Source organism: Sminthopsis crassicaudata, chromosome 3, assembly GCF_048593235.1.
Source record: "Sminthopsis crassicaudata isolate SCR6 chromosome 3, ASM4859323v1, whole genome shotgun sequence".
In the NCBI taxonomy this organism is placed as follows: Eukaryota; Metazoa; Chordata; class Mammalia; order Dasyuromorphia; family Dasyuridae; genus Sminthopsis; species Sminthopsis crassicaudata.
Window position 1 is genome coordinate 116,463,231 of NC_133619.1, and position 22,358 is coordinate 116,485,588.

At 35.5% G+C, this 22,358-nt stretch overlaps 1 protein-coding gene across 2 annotated transcripts; it reads left to right on the forward strand.

Moving 5' to 3' along the window:
* Positions 1-394: 394 nt before the first annotated feature.
* On the forward strand, positions 395-22,358 carry KLF5 (KLF transcription factor 5). 2 transcript variants are annotated; one of them, XM_074299249.1, is made up of 5 exons: positions 395-497; positions 1,187-1,255; positions 8,412-9,285; positions 10,555-10,614; positions 22,066-22,358. In XM_074299249.1, exons 3-5 carry the CDS (start codon positions 8,424-8,426, stop codon positions 22,242-22,244), a joined length of 1,101 nt encoding a protein of 366 aa, XP_074155350.1. In that variant the 5' UTR covers positions 395-497; positions 1,187-1,255; positions 8,412-8,423; the 3' UTR covers positions 22,245-22,358. The 2 variants fall into 2 exon arrangements, with proteins under 2 accessions (XP_074155350.1, XP_074155349.1); XM_074299248.1 differs by lacking the exon at positions 395-497 and adding an exon at positions 5,407-6,239 and having other exon boundaries at positions 1,028-1,255.

Consider the following 22,358-nt stretch of genomic DNA (forward strand, 5'->3'; position numbering starts at 1 on the left):
TCCCATTACTGATATAACTCTACAATGTATCATCACTTTACCTCTCCAAATTTTTCTCATGTTAAACTCTTTATCTTACCAGAATCCCACTCCCTCCACTCCATATGTATCCCTGCCCATCATTCTTCATTCCTGTCACCTAGTCAGCACAGTAGATAAGAGAGTCAGGCCTGCCTGTAGTCAGGAAGAATTCTTCAATCATTTATTAGCTGTGTGACCTTAAACAAGTCACTTAACTTATGTTTACCTCAGTTTCCTCAAGTGTAAAATGAGGATAATAGCAGCAATCATCTCACACTGTTGTTATAAAGATCAAATGAGAAAATATTTGTAAACTGCTTGGCACAGTGCCTGGCACATAATAGGCTCTATATAAATGCTGGCTGTTGGTTTTGTTGGTGCTGTTATATGCATTATGCCTAGAAGGCTCTGCATGTCCCCATTGCCATATCTCCATCTACTAAAATACTACCCATCCTATAAAGCTCAGCTCAAAAGTAAGCCCTTCCTTGATACTCCTGAATATTTCAGTTAGTAATAATCTCTCCTAAACCTTGAACTTCTAATGGAAAACAAGTGGTACCACTCTTATGACTCTTTCTGGTATTCTTTTGTATTATGGTTATTTGCATACATGTTACAGCTATCCTTTAGAATGTGTGTTCCATGATGTTGCAGGAACCATATCTTATTCTTTATTTTTCCGTTTGGCACTTAAAATATTTCTCTGAATATAGTAGGTGCTTAATCAACATTTGTTCAGTTTGCTTGGAGTGGAAAACATGAAAGAGACATATTTGATAGTATCATCTTTACAAGTTTTATTTGTAGTACAGTGATCAAAAGAATATTTCTATTAGTGGCCAGCAGGCAGTTCATTCAAAAAGTCTTTATTGAGTGCCTGCTACATGCATAGCATTGCTGCTGCTTTGGTCACAGTGCTTGGCAATTGGCTCAAAATTCTGCCCATTGTGATGTGGGTGATGTGGCAACTCTAAATGTTCTCAAAGTGAGCCCCTCATACTCTGCTGTTGGGTATAGCAGTAGCAGTTGAGGTTTTTTTTTTTTTTAGATTAGTCTTTTTTTACCCAGCCTGTTCAGAGTCAGAATTGAAATACAGTTTAAGGAACACTTTACTTGGCCTATAAAATGGCGTAAGCCTTCCATTATGTGTATGTTTTGCCAGCCCAACGTGTGATAGGAGGGTGGAAAAATTGATTCCTGTCTTCAAGAGAAGGGTCAACTTGAAGAAAAGGTAAAAATTACTGTTTTACACTGTGAGAATCCTAAAATTGACTTGAAAAATTAGAGCTTGGACTTCAAAATGCATGGCTATCAGGTGGTACCTTATGAAAAACAAAGACAGAAATACAAACTTAAGTATAAAATTAATCTTACTTTCTTCTACCCAGAACAAAATTAGGATATCAAGGGTCTTCTAATTAATAAGGAAATGAGGTTATGACTAAAGCTCATAAATGATGTTGTGTGTTCTTTAGAATTCAAAGGTAAGGAGAAGATGAATCAAAAGATCTTTAAGTGCCTCAAATCTATAAAGCTTTCCTGCATTGCACTTATGCAAATTTTTCTTTCTGGAGATCTCTAAACAGGGTTTTACTGTTCTTTACATTTCAATTATTTAAACTCAAACCATTATTAACTGGAATGTAGGTTTATTGGGGTCTGTATGTTTAATGATTGATTCCTTTTGTGAATAAAAAATGAAATTACAATTTCACAAGCTGATAGCGCCTATGTCAAAGAGCTGTGAAGGTCAAATGAGTTAAGGCTCGTAAAATCTTTTGCAAATCATTAATATGTAAATAAAAATTATTATTACTAATATTTCTATATGGAGAGTCAGCATGGAAAAGTAGCTAGAAAGATGGCTTAGAATCTAGGAAGATCTAGGTTTCAGAAATGCCTCTGACTTACTGGCTGTTTGACCCTGGTCAACTTGTTTTAACTTCTCAGTGTTCTAGGCACTTCTCTAAGATTATAAATTGCACAGAAGGTACTTGCCTGCTTGGGCAAAGGGAGTTTCCTTTACTTAATGAAATCCCAGTCCTGCTCTCTATGTATATGTAAAATACCATCTTAGAGGACACTGCATTTGTCTTATGAATGTATTATCGACCCAGATCCCAACTCACCGTGGGCAATCAATAAGTATTAAACAATAACTTTTTGTAAAATAATCTTCAATTCTTTTCCCCTAGAGAAAAATATTTTTACTGTTTATACTTCTCTTTTTCTACTCTACCCCCCACTCAAGCCCCAGTGATCACTAGCTAATTTGAAATGAGTACCCCTCTAAATCTCTAATTAATTTTATTATAATTTCGCAAAAATAAGGGACAATTTAATCATCTCTTTTCTAAAAGTCAGTGGAAAATTGTACTAACAGGCATATAAGTTCACCAAGAAAAGTCTAAGCCTCTTAATTTTCCAGCAACCCTTGATATTTTTACCAGGCATCTGAATATAGATTTTCTTTTTTCCTTGTCCTGATATGAAGGTCTCACTGGGGCAGGGCAGCCTTCACAATTCTCTCATCTCATCATTCAGGAGCTATTTATCCATGTTTTTTCCACTCCTCTTCTCCCCCCTCTTCCCCCAATCATAAATGCCTGTACAGCCCCCACACATTCAGGAACATTTATTCCCGTAAAGATAGTCACACTTAAGGTTTATTCTAAGACTAAATCTGTGGTGCCCAGTGACTAAGGGTTTCAGCATGCACATTACTTCTACTATTTACCTCCTATCTCAGTTCCTTAACTCCTTTTCTTCTTCAATCCTTCTTATGGCAGTTCAGCAACACACTATTGCCAGGCCACTCACTGACTTCTGAAACCTGACATTTGTTTTTTGTTTTCTCCTATCTACCCTAATGGTACAGAACTACTAAGCAGGAAGGAATGCAAAGAACTAGAAAAGTTCAAAGCAATTGAGTATCTGTCCATTCACACTGCCTGGCTCCATGCCAATGGAGAACCTGGAGCAGTTGAAAATATTTATCAAGTTTTAACCCTTTTAAGCTAACTTTAGAGAAATTTTTTTTACTGGCGTGATGTTTGACTCAACAGCAACAAAAATGCTTGTGAGAAATGCTCTTTATGTGTTCAGATCTGCATGGCGAATGTTTCAGTAAAGGATTACTTTCCAATTTCCGTACTATTGTAGAGAGCTAAGCTAGTTATTTTCTGTGAGACTGCCAGATCTGGGAATTTCAGAGAAACCATTACTTAAAGTAGTAGCACTATTTAATGAAACCTCATGCCAGAAACTTAATTTGAATAAATGTTTCTGCATTTAAGCTAGAAAAGAATTTATTCAGCTTTTACACTATAAATGTGCTGAAAGCACATCAATAGCTATGATCATATCTATATATTCATTAAGAAAGATAGGATGTTGAAAAATTAAGACTATAGAAACTTTGTTCTTTTTGTTAAAAAAAAGAAAAGCTTTATCATAATTTTCTTTTGATTAAAAACTTGGTTCAAATGTACACAAGAAAAAAGCTTGGCGAATGGCATTTTCTACTGTTATAAATAATGTCAAATATGATGGTAATTTGGACTGAAATAGTAGATTATTGTAGTTCAAACTAAAAAAAGTAAATAAAAAAGGTTTTTTAAATGGATTTAATTGTTTAAATAAGTAGTAAGAAAGTGAAGGTAAGAAAGTAAAAAATCAGCAAAGTGTACACTCTTTTAAAAGTTTTGAATAGAAACGGTAATGAAATACTAAAGCTTTGCCAGTCAAAAGACTTAGAAAATGTCATAAAACATCAAATGACTAAAAATCTCTCAACAATTTGTGTAAAGAGGGTCATTTTAAATAACAAAATCATCTACAATTAATTTGCAAATTATCTGGAGAAAGAAACAAGTTGTATACTATAGCAAAACTGGATGCCTCAAGAAATGGATAGGAAGTGTGGGGCTGTTCACTTAAAATATTTTAGTATTAATCTTATAGTTTTCAAACATAAAACAATCATTAACCTTTCCATATAAGTAATTATTATAGGTGTGATAAAGAATTGAGTAGAATGTGAGAGAAAAAGATTATCTATTTATGGGGTACATTTCATATTTTCTCATAGACCTATTTTATTTAAATTGTGAAATTTGAAGATTCTTATTCGACCACGACTATTCACTGCATTTTAAGTTTGTTTTGGGAACATTCCCCACTCCTCCCTCTATTTTACTTTGGAATGAGTAATATCTATCTGCATAATGTAAAATATTTATATACATGTATCTGTACAATGGGTATCTAATAGATTAGAAATTTTCTAGCAATTTATTTTACAAGACTTTTAAAATGTGGTTGATAAAAAGCAGTGTACAAGAACACTAAGGATCAAGTGAGGGAGATGTTTTCTTTGGCTATTTGCTGGTAAAATTTCACCTTCCACAACAAAAACAAAGGCTGTTAATAACAGCCAATCGGTATGGTTGTTGACTCTCTCAGATTTAGGTCCCTTCAGTTCAGTGCTACTCTGTATCTACGGCTTACTAAGCACACCTTGTTTATCCTTTTTAATGAAAGGCACCAGGGCATTATCTAAATGTTCAAACAAGCACATGGTAATCACCCAATAATTATTTTTTAAAACATTCTGCACTCTCCTTATTTTTACTGATTTTTTTTCCTTTGTAGTATCTAAAAACATATTTTTAAATATGCTGATTAAAAATGCACCATACATTTCTGAGGGTCTCAGGATGTAGTAAAAGAAAATATTAATAGATACCAAATTTATGCCTTAGACCCACTCCTTCGTAAAAATGGGCAGTAAACTTTCTTTGGTCATTTGAAGTTCTAAAGGGAAAACGGGAGCAGGTTTTCCTGCAAGAATTTTAAAATAAACACCTTGCTATAATTTCCTTGATGTAAAATATTCCTACTTTATTTTGCTTAGATATTCACTGCAAAAGGAGCTGCTCTTTAATTAAATCGTCTGTCACCCACTGCACGGGCTTTCCATTAGAAGCACCACTTCACCCACCGCTAATTTCAATACACTTTACAAGCTCGGAGCCCCCGCCTAGTAGCTTTTCTGGATTTCAGCTCTTGAGTTTCAGGTCCTTGCACAACACCTAGGACGTGCAAAACTCTTTTTCCCTCTAATCCCGGGAGAGAACAGTCCGAAGAAATCTGCCCCCGGCGTCTCCACCCAAACCTTCTTTCCTCCCCCAGCCTGCCCCCCCTTCTTCTTTCCCTCCCTCCTTTCCCCGGGCTCTACAATCTGTCAGAGAACTTGTGTACAAACTGCGCCGCTGGCCTGCGCGATGCTCCGCTCGTGGCCTGAGAGGGGTGCGGTCCCAGAGCAGGAAGGCGGGGCCTATTTTTTTTTTTTTAATTTAACAAGACTCTTCCCTCTCATAGGCTAGCCGCCCACGCAGGGCCGGCCCAGGAACCTTCGGATAAGCCACTGGCCCCGCCAGTCAAGAGGCGAAGCCCCGCCTCCCTGGAGTAGGGTGAAATAGAGGCGGGCATCATGTGTCAGTAGACAGCCGGGGCCAGGTACGGGCGTTTGCACCGTGGAGCCGTGGGAGCTGGAATCCCGGGGTGTGTAGTAGTGGGGTGGGGCGGCGGAGAAAGTGGCAGCCCGGAAGACGGGAAGTCGGAGTTCACGCGTGCCGCGAGTGGAAGACTTTGGGCTTGTTTGTTGTTGGGAGTTTGTTTTTTTTTAAACCGCCGCCGCTGCTGCTGCTGCTCGGCGGGGTCGGTCGGTGGGAGCGCCCGGAGCCTCCCTCCCTCACCTCTTGGTGTGTCCCCTTTCCCTTCCCCCACCCCCCAAACTTCCTAGCCCTCGCGCGGGGTCGGAGCGGAGGCGGGGGAACACGCTCCATCCACAGCCTCTGCCCAGCGAGCGAGCGGAGCGGCGGCTCTGTCCCCGGAGCTGCCCTGCGAGTGAGCGAGCGAGCATAGCCATGGCTACGAGGGTGCTGACCATGAGCGCTCGGCTGGGGCCGGTACCGCAGCAGCAGCAGCAGCCGCCCCAGGACGAGCCCGTGTTCGCCCAGCTCAAGCCCGTGCTGGGAGCCGGGAACGCGGCCCGGGAAGCAGCGCTCTTCCCCGGGGAGGAGATGAAGCACCCGCACCACCATGCCCACCATCCCCAGCAGCCGCAGCCGCCGCAGCAGCAGCCGCCCCCACAGCAGCAGCAGCAGCCCCAGCCCGGGAGCACCAGGCTCCCGGCCGAGGAACTGGTCCAGGTAGGAAGAAGCGCGCTCTCCTCTCTCGGGTGTGTCCCGCAGTAACTCTCCCCTTCGGGGTAGAGGGACAGTGGCGCTAGGGCGTGGATGGAGGGGGGAGGGGGACCGCCGCCCTGCGTTTGGAGGTTTGGGGACCCGCATTAGCGGGGGAAAAAGTCGGGGTGCCGTCCAGCACATACTGTTTACGGAGTGAATGTGGACGAAACCTCCCGGAAGCCTTTAAAAAGGGAGGGGGGAGGGAATCTATTTAACATGCGTCTCTACGGTTGGGAAGAAAAAGAAACAATTTTAAAGCCCTGATTTCTCTGCTCGCCTCCCCCCCCCCAAAAAAAAAAAAAAACCCAAAAAAAACCAACTTCAACCTCATCCCCGTTTTCCTGAAAATACCTGCTGGGGAGTATTGGCGTTTGGAACGGTTTTCCCTACGTCCACCTTGTAACGTGAAGTCGAAACGCGGAATGGGTGGCCGGGGAGTGCTCTCCTTAGGAGACTAACGCACAAATCTTGGCTTCCTTAACCTGCCCTAGGCTCGTGGTGGGGCTGTGGCTGGGAAACGGGGAGGGTGGTGAGGTTGCTGCTTGTGTAGACGTGAGTTCCTCCGAGAGAAGGGACGAGAGGGGACTGCGTGTGTCTAAGAGAGTCGTTTTCTTGGAGTGTGCGCGCAAATTTCCTCTTGGATCGGTGTTGAAAGCTTGGCAGTTGGCTTTGCACTTGCCTAGTAGCAGAATTAGAGCAACCGCCTGTTTCTCTCGCCCACGCACAGAGTCATATAGCCCAGAAAAAACTTCCCGGGACTTTTAGCCTGTCCCGAAAAAAAGTTGGAAACATACCCACATGCAAACAGCTGGAAGAGCTAAAATCAGAAACCACTAACCACAACGAGAGCTTAGTGCACGAAGGAGTTTACTTTAGGTTTATTTCAAGATCCTTTATATCTAACAGCCCCTTCTGGTGTATTGTGTATTTGACCACACAACTTTCTGCTTGGTGGGGAGTAATGTCACAGGTTTGTGAGATGTTAATATCATATTTATCAGTGATGTGCCTCATATCACGTGTTAATTTTTATTTTTAAATGGGAGACTAGTCCGGGAAATCCATATCCACAGTTAATGAATCAAGTTCAGAAATGAAACTCAAGAAATTACGCAGGACTAGAAAATGACTACCTAATACTGTGATTAACATTGCTGGGTTGTGAGTCTGAGCTGTGTGTCCATTCAGGTGTGTGTGTGTAGAGAGAACAAGTGTGTGTTTTAGGGCTTCTAGAGGAATATGGTATGGCTGTACTTTTTACAGAGTAAGGGGGAATGTAGCATTTGTCTTATGAAGAGTACATGATAAATGTTTTGCTGATGACTGTGCTGGTAATGTGTCAGGCTCTATCCACCCACGAGCTCCTTAGCACCACTATACCAAGGGAATGGTTTTCCCCTAGGTAATTAAAGATCTGTTCAAGATAGGAATATGAATAGGAACATTTCATTATCATATTAACCTGTTACTGGTTCTGTTGATAAAAATGTTCACTCAAATATTTTGTTAAGAGGTCACTTTGGGAGGGGAAACAAGTGTTCATTAAACTTTTAAAAGACAAATCATGAGACTATCCAAGGGATTTGTTTTGTTTTGAATATTTTAATTTTTTAACAAGAGAAAGTAGCCTTTAAAGACTGTAATTTCTTGAGGTTAACATAGCTTTTCTTATTTTAAAAATGATCTTTAAGTATATTATGAAGACTGGAAAACATAACATCACAATACAGCGCTTTAATTGAAATAAGCTAATAGGGCCAAAATCATGTGCTTTTTAATGGGTAAATGTTTTATTGCATCAGAAAGGAATGATACTTACTCTTGCTTCCATTTTTCTTATGTCTCCTTTTCCTTTAGTTTTTTTGTCTGGGGTCATTTTTGGGGGGTTATAGTAGTGGTATAATCAAGTCTCGGAACTAATTATGAAAGACAGAATGGCGGGAGTAAATGTCTTGCTATATTTATAGCTCACTAGGAGATTTACACTAATGTGTTTTACTGGAATAGTCAGGGGTCCGTATTGGGTTTTGTACCTACCCCCATCCTCTGAGTTAAAAACATATTTTATTTCCTTTTCTAAATGATTTAAAAAATAGGTGGATTATGTGTGTGCATTTGAATTTTTTTTTTTTTTAGACGAGATGTGAAATGGAGAAGTATCTGACACCTCAGCTTCCACCAGTTACTATCATCCCAGAACATAAGAAGTACAGGAGAGACAGTGCCTCAGTTGTAGACCAGTTCTTCACGGACAGTGAAGGGTTACCTTACAGTATCAACATGAATGTCTTCCTCCCTGACATCACCCACCTGAGAACTGGCTTGTACAAAACTCAGAGACCATGCGTAACCCACATCAAGACAGAACCTGTGACCATTTTCAGCCATCAGAGTGAAACTACTGCCCCTGCCCCAGCCCCCACCCAGGCTCTCCCTGAATTCACCAGTATATTCAGCTCTCACCAGACTGCAACTCCAGATGTGAACAACATTTTCATCAAGCAAGAACTTCCAACGCCAGATCTTCACCTTTCTGTCACTCCCCAGCAGGGCCAGTTGTACCAACTTTTGAGTTCACCGGATTTAGATATGCCCAGTTCTACAAACCAGACGGCAGTAATGGACACACTTAATGTCTCCATGCCAGCAGCCATGGCAGGCCTTAATACACTCACCTCAGCTGTTCCACAGACTGCAATGAAGCAATTCCAGGGTATGCCCCCCTGCACATACACAATGCCAAATCAGTTTCTTCCACAACAGGCCACTTACTTCCCCCCTTCACCACCAAGTTCAGAGCCTGGAAGTCCAGATAGACAAGCAGAGATGTTGCAGAATTTAACACCCCCTCCTTCTTATGCTGCTACAATTGCTTCTAAACTGGCAATTCACAATCCAAATATACCAGCCACCCTGCCAATTAATTCACAGAATATCCAAACAGTCAGATACAATAGAAGGAGTAACCCAGATCTAGAGAAGAGACGAATCCACTACTGTGATTATCCTGGTAAGTCATCTTACTAGTAGAGCACCAACCATCATAGTTAGCATTTTTGTTGCTCTTTTAATCTTCAATTTTAAGATTAAAGGTTCTTAGGAAAAATACTACTCGTCAGTAACAAGATCAGGTTCCCTATTTTTATTCTTTCATCAAATTTAGGATCCAAAGATATGCACTGCTAATAATAGGTACTGGCATGAAAACTCAAGTTTTTTTGGGGGGGAGGTAGAGACAGGCAGAAGAGAGGTGTTTTTAAATGTCACCTTCTAAAAGACAAAAACAAAAATACAAAATCCTTAAAGAAATAATTTAAAGCACTATATGTAAAAGTGGAATCCTGTCAGTACTTCTGACAGTTTACTGGAACTTTCTCAAATTTTAAACAACTTGTCAAATTTCAATTTAAGCATGAATTTCTAATCTTTGAACTATGAACCTAAGCCATGCATGTGTATATGTACATCACATACCAACTTATGAAGTAAGGGAAAATTTCTCTTTCTGTCATTACCATACATACTATCATTGAATGTGATGTGCTCCTAAGTTCTACATTGGAAGTTGACAATTTTTTAAATTATATTTTGAAACTAGGCTTAAATTTAACCTAGACCTTGGAGGGATATTTGGGTAAGTAGAAGAGAAGGAAAGTGAGACCTCCTTGCTCTCATTTCATTTTTCTTGACCTGGAAAGAAGTCTAAATTTAATGGTTTAAAATGGGATTCTAATAGTGTTATTTTGTAACTACATATGTGATCCTAAATATGAAGTGAGTACCACAATGTAGGTTTGGACAAGTTGCTGACATAAGATAGTTTCTGCCTTTTAATACAGGGTGTAATTTATTTACTGTGGTACATGATATGGCATGACAAATGCTGAATGAAGAAACAAATGTAGACATATGGAAAATTGCTGTAGTCTTGGGCAATAATAACTAAGTTGTTAACTCTAAAGGACATTTGAAAATTTTTTAAATTTAAGGATATGTTACTAAATATTTAATGGAATGTCAACAGAATTTTCTAGTTATAACTAAGATCTCCTAGGTCATTTTTTGTAATGACCTTGTATACGAACGAACAAGTTCTTAATGTTTTTTGACCGTTGTAAAACTCAAAACTTCATTTTAAATGTAAAAAACTTTACATACTTATTAGTCTAATATGAGAGGTTTTATCTTGATTTTTAAATATCGAATCATCAGACTATAAAGATTTCAGAAGAATCTACAAAATGACAAGCTATTCCTCCTCTCTCCCTTCTTATTTTAGGCTGCACAAAAGTTTATACAAAGTCTTCCCATTTAAAAGCTCACCTGAGGACTCATACTGGTATGTAATTTTCTAGTTAATTCTGGGAGTTGTGTAAATATTGTAAGTGGTATTCATCCTTTTAAAAGCCAAAAACCTGTTTGATCTCTTCTTTCTCCTGTCAACTTTATTATTATTATTTTTTTTTAATGGCCTATCTTTTCAGCATGGGCTTGGCTCAAGCCTCTAGTTAAGTTAAAACATTCGGGACAGTATGGTTCCAGAATGGTTGAGAGAGTCTTAAAAGAAGAGATGGCTCTGTCATTTGGCTCTCAATTCTTCAAAAATGTAAACAGTGATTTTTACTAATGGATTTAAAAACCTCAATGGCACATGTGATTTCAGGTTTAAAGCTCTATTTAAAAAAAAAAACAAACAACAACAAACTAATTTTTCTCCTTTGGGAAATAATTTATGTGGTGATCTGCCACCATGATTACTAAATAATTTTTTTCTTTTAGCTGTTTAGATATAATTGCTGTGCTAATATTTTTAGGTTTCACCTTATTCAGTTCAGCTAAAAATATCCCTTTTAATATTCATTTTTCCCTAGGCAAGTGGGACCTACAAAGGTGGGGTTAAAATATTAAAATATGTGGTCAGGAATTGGCTAGAGTTTGCAAGTCAAGAACTTTATTTTTATTTTCCTTGAGATATATGGGGAGATGATATAATATTTTATTTAAAGAGAATCTTAGACTTACCCAAGTTAGAAAAGTGGAACTAATATATTTAGAACCTTTAAAAATAAAAAGTATTTTTGTTTTTTATATATATGTATGTGTGTATATATGTCTATATCTATAGATAATGGATATAGATAGAGATCTATACACACACGCATACACATGCATCTTTTCCATAGCCTTGGAAACTATTGTTTTTTAATTTTTAAAATTATGACATTGATATTTATGACATTGATAATTTCTTTGTAGCAATACTATAATCTTAGGCAAGTGATATTGATAGTATATGTTACAGCCAATATATTTATAATGAAGTGTTATTTAAAACTGAATGTAAAAGCAAACCTCCATTTAGGATGGGGAAGAGAGGTAGATACTATCTGAATAATTTGATATTACCTGACGTTGAAAGAAAAACTTTGTTAATATAAGCAATGACCTAGCAAAATGTATTATTCTGTCATTGCTATGGAAACTGGAGTATTCAACAGTTACTTTGAATGGTTTGCTGGATTAGTGTAAAGACTTGAATCTCCCCAGGCTAGATGTTACTATGGAAATTGAGTTTTGATAAATGAAGTAGTTATCTCTAACTGCTGCTGCATTAAAGTAGTAAAAGCATTTGAACAAAGGTCAGTGCTTGAATAGACTTTAATAAGAATAGATTTGCTGACATTTTGTACCTGTAGCAGGAGCCATGACTTTATATTCTACAGATGGCAACACTATGCATTAGAACATTAAAAACTTTCTTATAGAGGAGATATTTTTATTCCGGAGTCCTTGGCCTTTTGATTGAGTTTGAAAATGAAATGTAAGGGGCATCTTCACTAACACTTAAAAATAGCAGATTGTTTTGGCTTATACTGGATGTGACATGATATGTATAACAATAACTTTTAAAATCTTCTTAGAAATAATTGAATATGAAGGACCTACTAAAAATTAAGTAATCTTATGAAGGAATTCTGCTTTTTAATCAAGAAAAATTAACAAAATGAAGTTTAGGCATAAGATAATTTTGAACAAATATACAAGATAAAAAAAACCCAAGAAAGAGTACATAGTGTTTTTTTCCATATGGCCTTTATAATTTACTTGGAAAAAATAAATCTTGAGCCTTTTTACCAGATTTTAAGATGATGATGATGATTATTGACTTTGAAAATCTTTGGTGTGAAATAGGCAGCAAAATTGATAAAGATTTTGAAATCTTATGGTAAAGAAAGGTTGTAGTTCAATTGGTTATTTACTATGTAATTATCTTACCACTGCCCAGTTGGAGCCAATTGTATCTAAATAGCCTTTCAATCCTGTCAGATTTTTAGCACTCTTAAAACTTTAGTGCTAATCTGTAGGGTTCAGGAACTTGACCTGTTAAAGCATATTGATAACAAACAACTCTTTTAACAGTGACTTTCTTTGTGGACTGTAATTTTTAAAACAAAGTAACATTTTTGAAATAAAATCATTCCTGGCTTGATTTACAACACATCAATTTTTTTTTAAATTTACTAACTAAGCAGCTTTTCCTTCAACATCTAACAAGTGAGTAAGGCCATGTAATCCAGTTTAATAAAGTTTTGTTTGATAGTCTTTCAAATGCCTTGGGGAGGGCTTTAGCAGACTTGTTCATCTGGCTAAACCCGTTCTTCTGTAGTCATAGAGCACTGAAGTTGTTTTCTCCTTTTTCTGAGTTCCTAGACAATGCCTTTTAAATTTGCTTGTGCTATCTCTTTGCATGCTCCCCACCCCCTACTAGTTGTGTCAAATACATCTGCCTTAAGCAAGTTAAGATGCACTTTGTTTTCCTATTGAGATTTGGATAAATTGATCATTTTTATCAATTTATCAAAGTATTTTTTACTCTTTAGTTTGTAAATTTTGTTTCATTTCTCACTGGTGCAAATTTAACCTATTAGGACAGTACTTAAAAGTGTTGTTTTTAAGGCAGTAACTCAGCCTTTCTTTTTTTCCTCACATCAGAGAAGGTAGATAATAGAAATATTACAGGCTTCATGTTTATAAAAGTGGAAGGTTGGGCCTTAGAGAAGTGATATTAAACCTTTGGTTTCCTTGAATCCTAGTCTGTTTTATTTATTGAAAAATAATTTTAGAAGGAGACCATATTCTGAACCAGAATTGCTAAAGGAAATCTGTGATGCAAAAAAAGTTTAAAAAAAAAAAAAACTTGATCCATGGGTATCAGAGTCAATAGTTAATAAAAGTTCATCAAAAGTGTAAGCTCTAATTTCTTTTAACAGCTGTGCCTTCATACTCCTATTAATCTGAAGTCCTACTAAAAATGTTCTTTTAATAGCCTATACCCTTTGGTTTTTCCTGTTTTTATCTTTCTTCTGATCCTCCTTACATCCACCTCATTTGCTATATAAATTACCATAAATTGTAGAGAAAAAGAACCAAATCATTACAAACTGATGGCTTTCTTAGGTACATGAACTCACCTAACTCAAGTTTTTGGGTTTTTTTGGAAGATTTTAAAATTAGATTTAAAGTCAATAAAGGATTCAGGACAGTGTAACATGATGGAGAAAAAAAAAAAAATCTCTTTTGTTTTGTCTTGTTTGTTATTGTTAGCTTAAAAGAAAATTGAAAAGGTATTCCAAAGCGTCTGTATTTTGGGCAACAAGCCGATTACTATCTTTTCCATTAGGTGTTGGCTATGTTTTAAATATTTTTGCGGGAGAAAACAATTTTTTAAAAAGCCCTTTGTTTTGAGTGATTTTTTTTCCAGTTGTATATCATATATTTTGTTTTTACTATATTTTCTAGTCACATGAAGATACAGTCTATTAATTGAAAATTTAGCTAATATTTAGAAATTATTCCAACGCCATCTTGTATGTAAAGATGGGAAATTTGTGCTTGGAAGCCTCACTTAGTTGAAGGATATTTTTTCATTAACTTGAATGATCTAGAACATGGCTCAGAGCCAGAAAACTAGCAATAAGTCCTTGAAAGCAATCAAAGGATGATACCAAGTTCATGTAAAGACCATAATCTATTTTCTCGGAGCCTACTTAATCTTCAGATTAAAAATTAAGATAAGACGTCAAAAATTCCTTAAATCTCAAGGACATCTAATATATTACTGACTTATGATGCATTTAGTGAACTAAAATTTATTCTTGAAGAATTGGATCACACTTATTTGCCACTTTAAAGTTTTACAAAAGTTTTACTTTGCCAATAGGTACAAGTATTAGCTCCATTTTGTAAATGAGGAAATTGGAATTGATGGCTATATAAGTGATTTAAGTATATAGTTAACTTCTGATATGTAGGTGAGTGTATATTTATGTATATTTTATGTGTGCATATAATATACATATCTTAGATAGGTTTATGAATTAGTTTTAAAGAAAGCTTTTAATCTGAAATGATTTTAAAATACTTTATTTCAAAGAATGGATTTAGTACCTGGGAAATTAACTCAAGGTTGTCAAAGGTTTCACCTTAATATTTTGATAACTGAATTTATTTCAAATATTGATACATTTCTCTTTAGGAATTATTATCTATTTATATATATTGTTATCCTTTGTGGATAATGGCATATGGAAATGCTTAGGAAATTGTATTCAATTCTGTAAGCATTTTTATCATTAAAACTTGATTTTTGTTGTAGTAGTATAGTAGTAGTATAGTAGTAGCAGCAGCAGCATAGTAGTAGTAGTAACAGCAGTAACATATGTGAACAACTAGTTTTATCATGTATTTTGTGAAACTGGGGTAAAAGGTCTAAAAAATATAGGTATTTATAGGATGAATTTTCTTTTTTGTAATGGAAATTATAGAGCTCCGTAATACATAGGAAAAAGTGAAGAGGTTATTCTCAGGGTCTACCTGTGAAACTATATATCATGGGTCTGATCTACGATTGGTGAAAATTTTACCTTGTTAGAAATTGCCTACAGCATTAAAATCACATTCAGATACTCCCAAACTCCAAAAAAGGGAGTATTTACATAAAAAGTAAAAAGTTCTTAGAGATGACCTTGAAATGCAGTCCTCTGTAGAATGAAGTAAAAGATCTAAAGATAGCATGTTGACTAAGTTTACAATAATTTTATCATTTAAAAAACTTTTCAAAAAGAGCTTTTAGAATGGAAAAAAATAATTTTGTTTTTATATTTAATACATGATAATCCAAAAAGGACAACCTTAGTTAGGAAAGCATGGATGTGCCTAGCACATTAAGGTGCTTAATAAATGTTAATAATTTAAAATAGAAGGTGTAAGTGTGGGAAAGGCATGTAATTTATATTATTAGTATCCCCATCCTTCTCCTATCAATTGGAAAATTACACACCTGATTTTGTTAAGTTGAGAGGCAAGTCAAAGGTGTGACTATGCTGTAAACAAATTCAAACTTTCAAGGATGAGAAGGAACCTTATAAAGTGATCCAGTCATTTATGTAATTCATATATATTAACTCATCTCACAAAGTGCTTTTCCTGCTTGTGAGGTAGGCAGATGACTATTTTGACTCTTGGGGGTTCTTCCTGTTTAAAAAAAAACCTATGTAAAATATTTTTTTAAATTCAGATATATATTTTATATGATAGCTTATATGATATTTCATATCACAAAGAAGTTGTATATTAAAAACATTCCTCATTAGAAACTTTGTTACCAGAATTAGAAAAAAACTATACATTACAAAATAAGTTTCCTGCTTAATTGTGTCTTGGAAAACCTGTTTTAAGAAGATCCCCAATACTTGGATAAACCTGAAGCTCCATACTGTCTATAACTAGGATCACTTAGATTTGAACTTCAAAATACTTTTCAGTGATCCAGAAGGTTGGTTCTGTTAACAAACCTAGTGTATCTTCACACCAGGAGGCAAAATCTTTTTAAAAGAATTTTTTTGATAGTAGCTTTTTATTTTCAAAATACATGCAAAGATAGTTTTCAAAATTCACCCTTGCAAAACCTTGTATTCCATATTTTTCTCCTTTCCTCTCTCCTCTAGACAGTAAGCAATCCTCTATAGGTTAAACTTGTCCAATTCTTTTAAACATATTTCTACAAGGAAAATCAGATAAAAAGGAAAAAAAAGCAAGCAAACAACAATGGAAAAGTTGAAAACATGTTGTGATCCACATTCAGTCCCCATCCTTCTCTCTCTGGATGCAGATGGTTCTCTCCATCACAAGTCTATTAGAATTTCCCTGAACTACCTCTTGAAAAGAGCCACATCCACCCAATTGATCATCACATAATCTTGCTGTTGCTGTGCACAATGTTCTCTTGGTTCTTTTCACTTCATTTAGCATCCATTCATGTAATTCTCTTCATGCTTCTCTAGCATCATCTGAGGCAGAATCTTTAGATGAAGAAAAAGGCATAGTGCAATACCTGTAAGCCAGAGGAGACCTGTGTGTGAATTCTACGTCTGCACATACAAACACACATGTAATATGTAGTTTTCCTTAAGTAACAGTTTAGAAATATGATTTAAGTTTATAACTTGGACACAAAAACTAAACCTCTTTTAAGAAGATTCTATTTAAACCGGTCTAAAATCTGAAAGGCTCACTTAGTAAGATTGTGGCTGATCATGGAAACAAGACAAATCCTCGTGGAATAGAATGTCTTAATTGGGAAAGCAAAATGTGCACTTTTGAAATAACTTTAAAATTACACACTTATATGGGGCAGCTAGATGGCTCAGTTTGACTACTGTTTACTAACTGAGGACCCCAGTTGAAATTTGGCCTCAGACATTTAACACTTACTAGTTGTGGGACCCTGAGCAAGTCACTTAACCTTACCTGCCCACAACAACAAAAAAAGAGAAAAAACTCTCAAAGCAAGTATGCAGATTAATTTATTTGAAAAGAATTTTAAGTTGAGAGGAAGATAAAATTTTAATTGTTGTCATTCTGATTGAGAAAATACTTCCCTAGAGAATTTGATCCAGTATCAAAAAAAAAAAAAAAAAAAAGTTGTGTAAATACGAATACTATTTAAACACTTGCCATTTTATTTGTTGGCTTGGAAGCTTCCTAAAGTGTAGGCAGGAGATTAGTTTGTCTTGAAATTAAATGATTTTCACAGATAATTGTATGTTGAGTAATACTAAAGTTCTAGGTCTGTCTATACCAATGTGGGACTTGACACCTAGCTTCCTATTCAGTGAAGATAGAGCAGTAGTGTTTGGGGACTTAAAATATAAACACCAGAGCAAAATATCATCCCAAAGAATATATTTCCTTAATCACCTCTTAAGTTTTTTGTGTGTCATGGACTTTTTGGGGGGGAGGGGTCAGTGTACTGAAAGTTTTTGAATTGAAGTCTGTAATCTAAAAATAATAGTTTTAAACAATTGAAGCTCTAAAATTTCAGTGAGAGGTTAGAAGTTAGTGAAACTCTTCCACCCCCAAATTTATTCCAGATTAAGAAACTCTTAGGTTTCTGATGGTACTTTAAGATTGAACGGCTTTTGGGGTAATTGACTTCTGAGATCTTTCTGATTCTGAATCTAAGATCTTAGTTTATCTCACAGTCCATTAACAGTTCCTACATTTTGGGTAATAAAATGCCCATGATAACAATTCAGAAAGTTTGTAACAGAAATAATCATGAGAAACTATATTTTCCTTTGAAATAGTGTTTTAGGATACCAGGGAGCTCTTGAGTGTTGACTTAACATGTCAATGTTTGAATTGTTTATCCGTTCTCTACAAAAACTGAAAAAGAAGCAATAGTCAGGGTGAGCATTGACATCATGGTACATGTGTGTAGTCATTAAGACCTGGAATGGAAACTATCATTTCTCATTTTACTTCTGTTATTTCCCCTTATTTCTCTGCATAGTGTTGGCACCTATTAGATACATAAATATGGTCTGATTTTTCTATCTGCCTCTTTTCAATTTCATTTGTAATTTAGAAATTTTATGTCATTAGTGTGGGTATCTGCCCATAAACTCAGCTCTAAAGACCTTCTCTATTTTAATGAAGGATATTAGGGAATTGTTGTGGTCAGTATTTTGCTGAACTTAAACTTTTAATGGACTTCCAGATTAAATGATCAGCATTCAGTTTGATAAGGAGGACCTGTGATAAGGAGGACCTGTCACAGGTTGAATATCTATTTGTATAGCCTTCCAGGACTTAAGTTTCAATTATTGCCTTTGCAGTCAATTATACTGGATTGACTTATAATAGAGAGAAAGAAAGAAATTGGCTGTCGTGACTATTTTAAAATGATGTAGAAAAGTGTTTCTCCTCCAGAAGTATTGTCACATCTCTTGGAAGAATCTTGACAACATTCTCTTGATAAGTATTAGCTATGAAGCTGACTAATCAGTCCATTCTCAATTCTTCAGGTCCTTCTTAATCAACAATTTCCAATTGCATTATTTGATTTTAATGTTTTGACTAGTTTCCTGTGCATTTGGTAAATACATTGAGAAGATGAATAGTCATCTTCTAAAATGGTAGTTTATTATGACTCTTGAAAGATTTACAAATATTATAATCTGTTGACAGAATGAAAGAAACTAAGCTGCCTTTGGAAAGAGGAAATATGACATTGATTTTTCTCTCACCTTATACTGCTACTTTTTAGAAATATATGACAGTTTTTGTCTCTACATAACATTAAGAATTGCCAAGGTGAATCATCTTTTTAAGTTGAGACCTTTCAATCTTAAAATGAGCTTTCCTGATGCCAGAGTTCTCACTTTTGTGGTTCCAGAGAGTCTAGGTATTTAAAACCCCAATGCTACCTCCATTAAGCCGCCACTCTTAAGCTAAATTTCACTAGTGACTTTATAATCAGTGTATAGTTTGGAACAATACTTATGTATTTTTAAAATCATTCAAGACAGCTGTTCTCTATTTTCAAATGGAATATTTAAATGTGATATTGAGGAAAATTTAGTCAGCTATTCTTAATGTCATCTCTTAATTTGCTCTCTTAAAGCATTTTCTCCCTTTACTACTTCAAAGCTTTACTGTGTGAAGATTTAAATGCATAATTTAACTTGTTAATATTTTTCTTCAAATATTAAGATTGCTAATTTTTTATATTTCTTAAAAATAGAATTATGTGTGATACATAAATTAAAGGAAGTGAGAACTTGTTTTCCAAGTTGTGAAAACTTATAATTTTTCTTAAATGTTTGGAAAGCTTTATATTAACTGCAAGAACTTTTAAAAGTACATTTTTTTGTTGAGACTAACAAAATATTGAAAATGTGATGGCATTGGACAAGGGTTTATGCAAAAATCCAATTAAACTTACGAAACCTCAGTCTTGTTGAAATTTAACTTTAAAGGAAGGCAGTTCAGTTTCCCAGAAGTACTGTGTATAGTATTTCTGGCTGTGGAAGAAAGGGTTAGAGTGTGCTATTTGGCCAGAAGTTGGTACCAGCTTCCTCCATGGTGTTTTACTTGAGCCGTGTTGACACTTTAACAAATCCCATGGAAGCTTCCCTGAAGTGGAGGAGGAGCTGAGTTTTGCTTTTACAGTAAAATATCTGCTTGATACAGTGATCAGACTCTAATAACTAAAGTCTAAGAAATCAGGGTTATTCTTGGTTGAATTAATCTATAAGCATACAGTTTTGGAATAGAACCAAAATTTCAGAAACTTAATGGCTACTGTATTTCGCACAATCAGTAAAGTAAACTTTCCGACTATCGACAAAGTCATTGCTTCATAGCCAATAAAAATATCGGACAAAAGGGTCTACTGTCCCTTGTTAAGGTAAATCCTGACAACCCAGTCTTTTCTTGCTCGTTAAATTCAGCAAAGGGCTCGAATGATTTCTTTTAAAATAAGGTAATTTTAAGCAATTTTTTCTTACCACAGAAACCAGGAATAAATTCCTCTTTCCATTAAATAGCAGAAAATACATATCTAGTGTACTTGGCTCCAGAATTTGTATTTTTCATGAGGAATTAAAAAAAAAAAAAATTAGTTTCCTTCCTTGATTTAAAAAAAAAAAAGCCTTATTTTGATTTACTTCTAAATGTTTTTCAGCAAGAGCAATAGCTATATTTGTACGTCAGAAATTAAGTCCTCCTAAATATGTACAAAATAAACAGGCTTAAAATGTTAGAAATAATCAAGACGGACATATGTCTAGTTCTTCCAGGAGACAGCTGGTGTTACAGTGATTAGAGGTGTAGGCCTGGTTCAGAAGACTTGAGTTTAAATCAGACTTTTAGATATTACTAGTTTGTGTGACTCTAGACAAACAGAACAATTCATGACCATTTTGCCTTAGTTTTCCTCAACTCTAAAGTGGGAGTCATAAGAACTACTTCCCAGGGTCTTTAGACTTCAATGAAATAAAATATATATATATTTTTAAGCTCTTAACATAGTATTTGGCAGGTAGTAGGTCCTATATAATTGATTATTCTCAGCTCCATTTGTCCTTTGTTTGCTTTAAAAGTGAGCAATCATTTGGTGTTGAAGTAAATAATTTGAAACATTGAAAATGTACTTACAGGATGAGTATCTTAGCTTGGGTTGAAAATATATTTAAGTTGAAATTCATGTTGAAGTGAATATGAAGGAATATGTGCAATTTTGGAATTACATATTCTTATACCTCTTCCTAATACTATAAAAATTTAAGATATGGGAGGAAACTCCTGGTTTGAGACAGAATAATTATTTTTTAAAAAATATACTAATTCCCATTCTTCTTAGTTATGCACTCTTATCACTGCATAAGAGACAAAAGAGTACAAGAAATAAGGCATTATGCCAAAAGATTTCAACCACTAAGTAAAGGTAAATTTTAACTGTTCTAGAAAATAATAGGAAAACATTTTTACTTTGATCACTTTAGCCTTTTTTTTTTTTTTTTTTTTTTGGCCTGGCCTGGATATATAACCTTTTACTTAATGATTCTATTGTTTTGCCAAGGCATACTTATTAGTGTAGCTGAAATTGTTATCTACAAATTGAAGCTATCAAATTTGATCTGAAAAGTCTTAATTTTAGCATCCAAATAAAATTTCATTGCTAAACTTAACATTTAATAAAATGCCAGAATACAGGTATTTAAAACAATTAGGTTTCCTCCCCCCCCCTTTTTTTTTTTTTTTTAACTTCTTCCTACTTTCTTCAGCCCCAATATTTTAAGTCCTAACTGCTGGACAGTACAGTTTTTACATTGATTTTTGTAGACTTTTTTTTAAAAGTAATTTACCTTTTCATATATATTTTGATATGTAAATTTACCACATTCTGTTGGATCTTTTCACTCTCAAGCTAAATTTACAACTACTTACCAACCATAGAAAATAAGTATCAGTTTAAAAAAAAACCTACTTAGCAAATACTAAGTAAAGTGGTCTTTGACAAGATTAGTGATTTAATCACTTCCAAAAGTGGATTAGAAATTGCAGGTTAAGTGTTTGATATTATTGAGAATAGAGCACCAAAAAGGCAAGACGTGTTAACAAATGGAATTAGTGTGATATAAACAGTATTGGTCTTGATGCTTGCTGCTTTATTGTCATGGCTAAGGTTAGAAGCTACCTTCTTTTTCACCTGTAGGGTGAGAAGGATTAGTCCCAGTTTATTAACATCACATATATTATATGTCCCTTTTCTTTGAATCTTGGCTTTTCATCAAAACATTTAACAATTGGAAATAAAAAATCTCAACAAAAATGGTGAGTCATAAATGATTGCTATTATAATTCCCCTTTTCCTTGTTCTGTCTTGGGTGATTCTGTTTTATTTAAATGTGCCATCTAATCTACTATTCCTTAATTGTTGCAGGTGAAAAGCCATACAAGTGCACATGGGAAGGATGTGACTGGAGATTTGCTCGCTCTGATGAATTAACACGTCACTACAGGAAACACACAGGAGCCAAACCTTTTCAATGTGCAGTGTGTAACCGGAGCTTCTCTCGCTCTGATCACCTAGCTCTGCACATGAAAAGACACCAGAATTGAGATGAACTGTTTCTTGAGGCTTGTCAGAGTCTATGCAATTCATTATTGATGTTATGCAGTTAGATTTGGCAAATTTTTAACTATGAACTTACATAAAGAAATTGAAAACTGGAA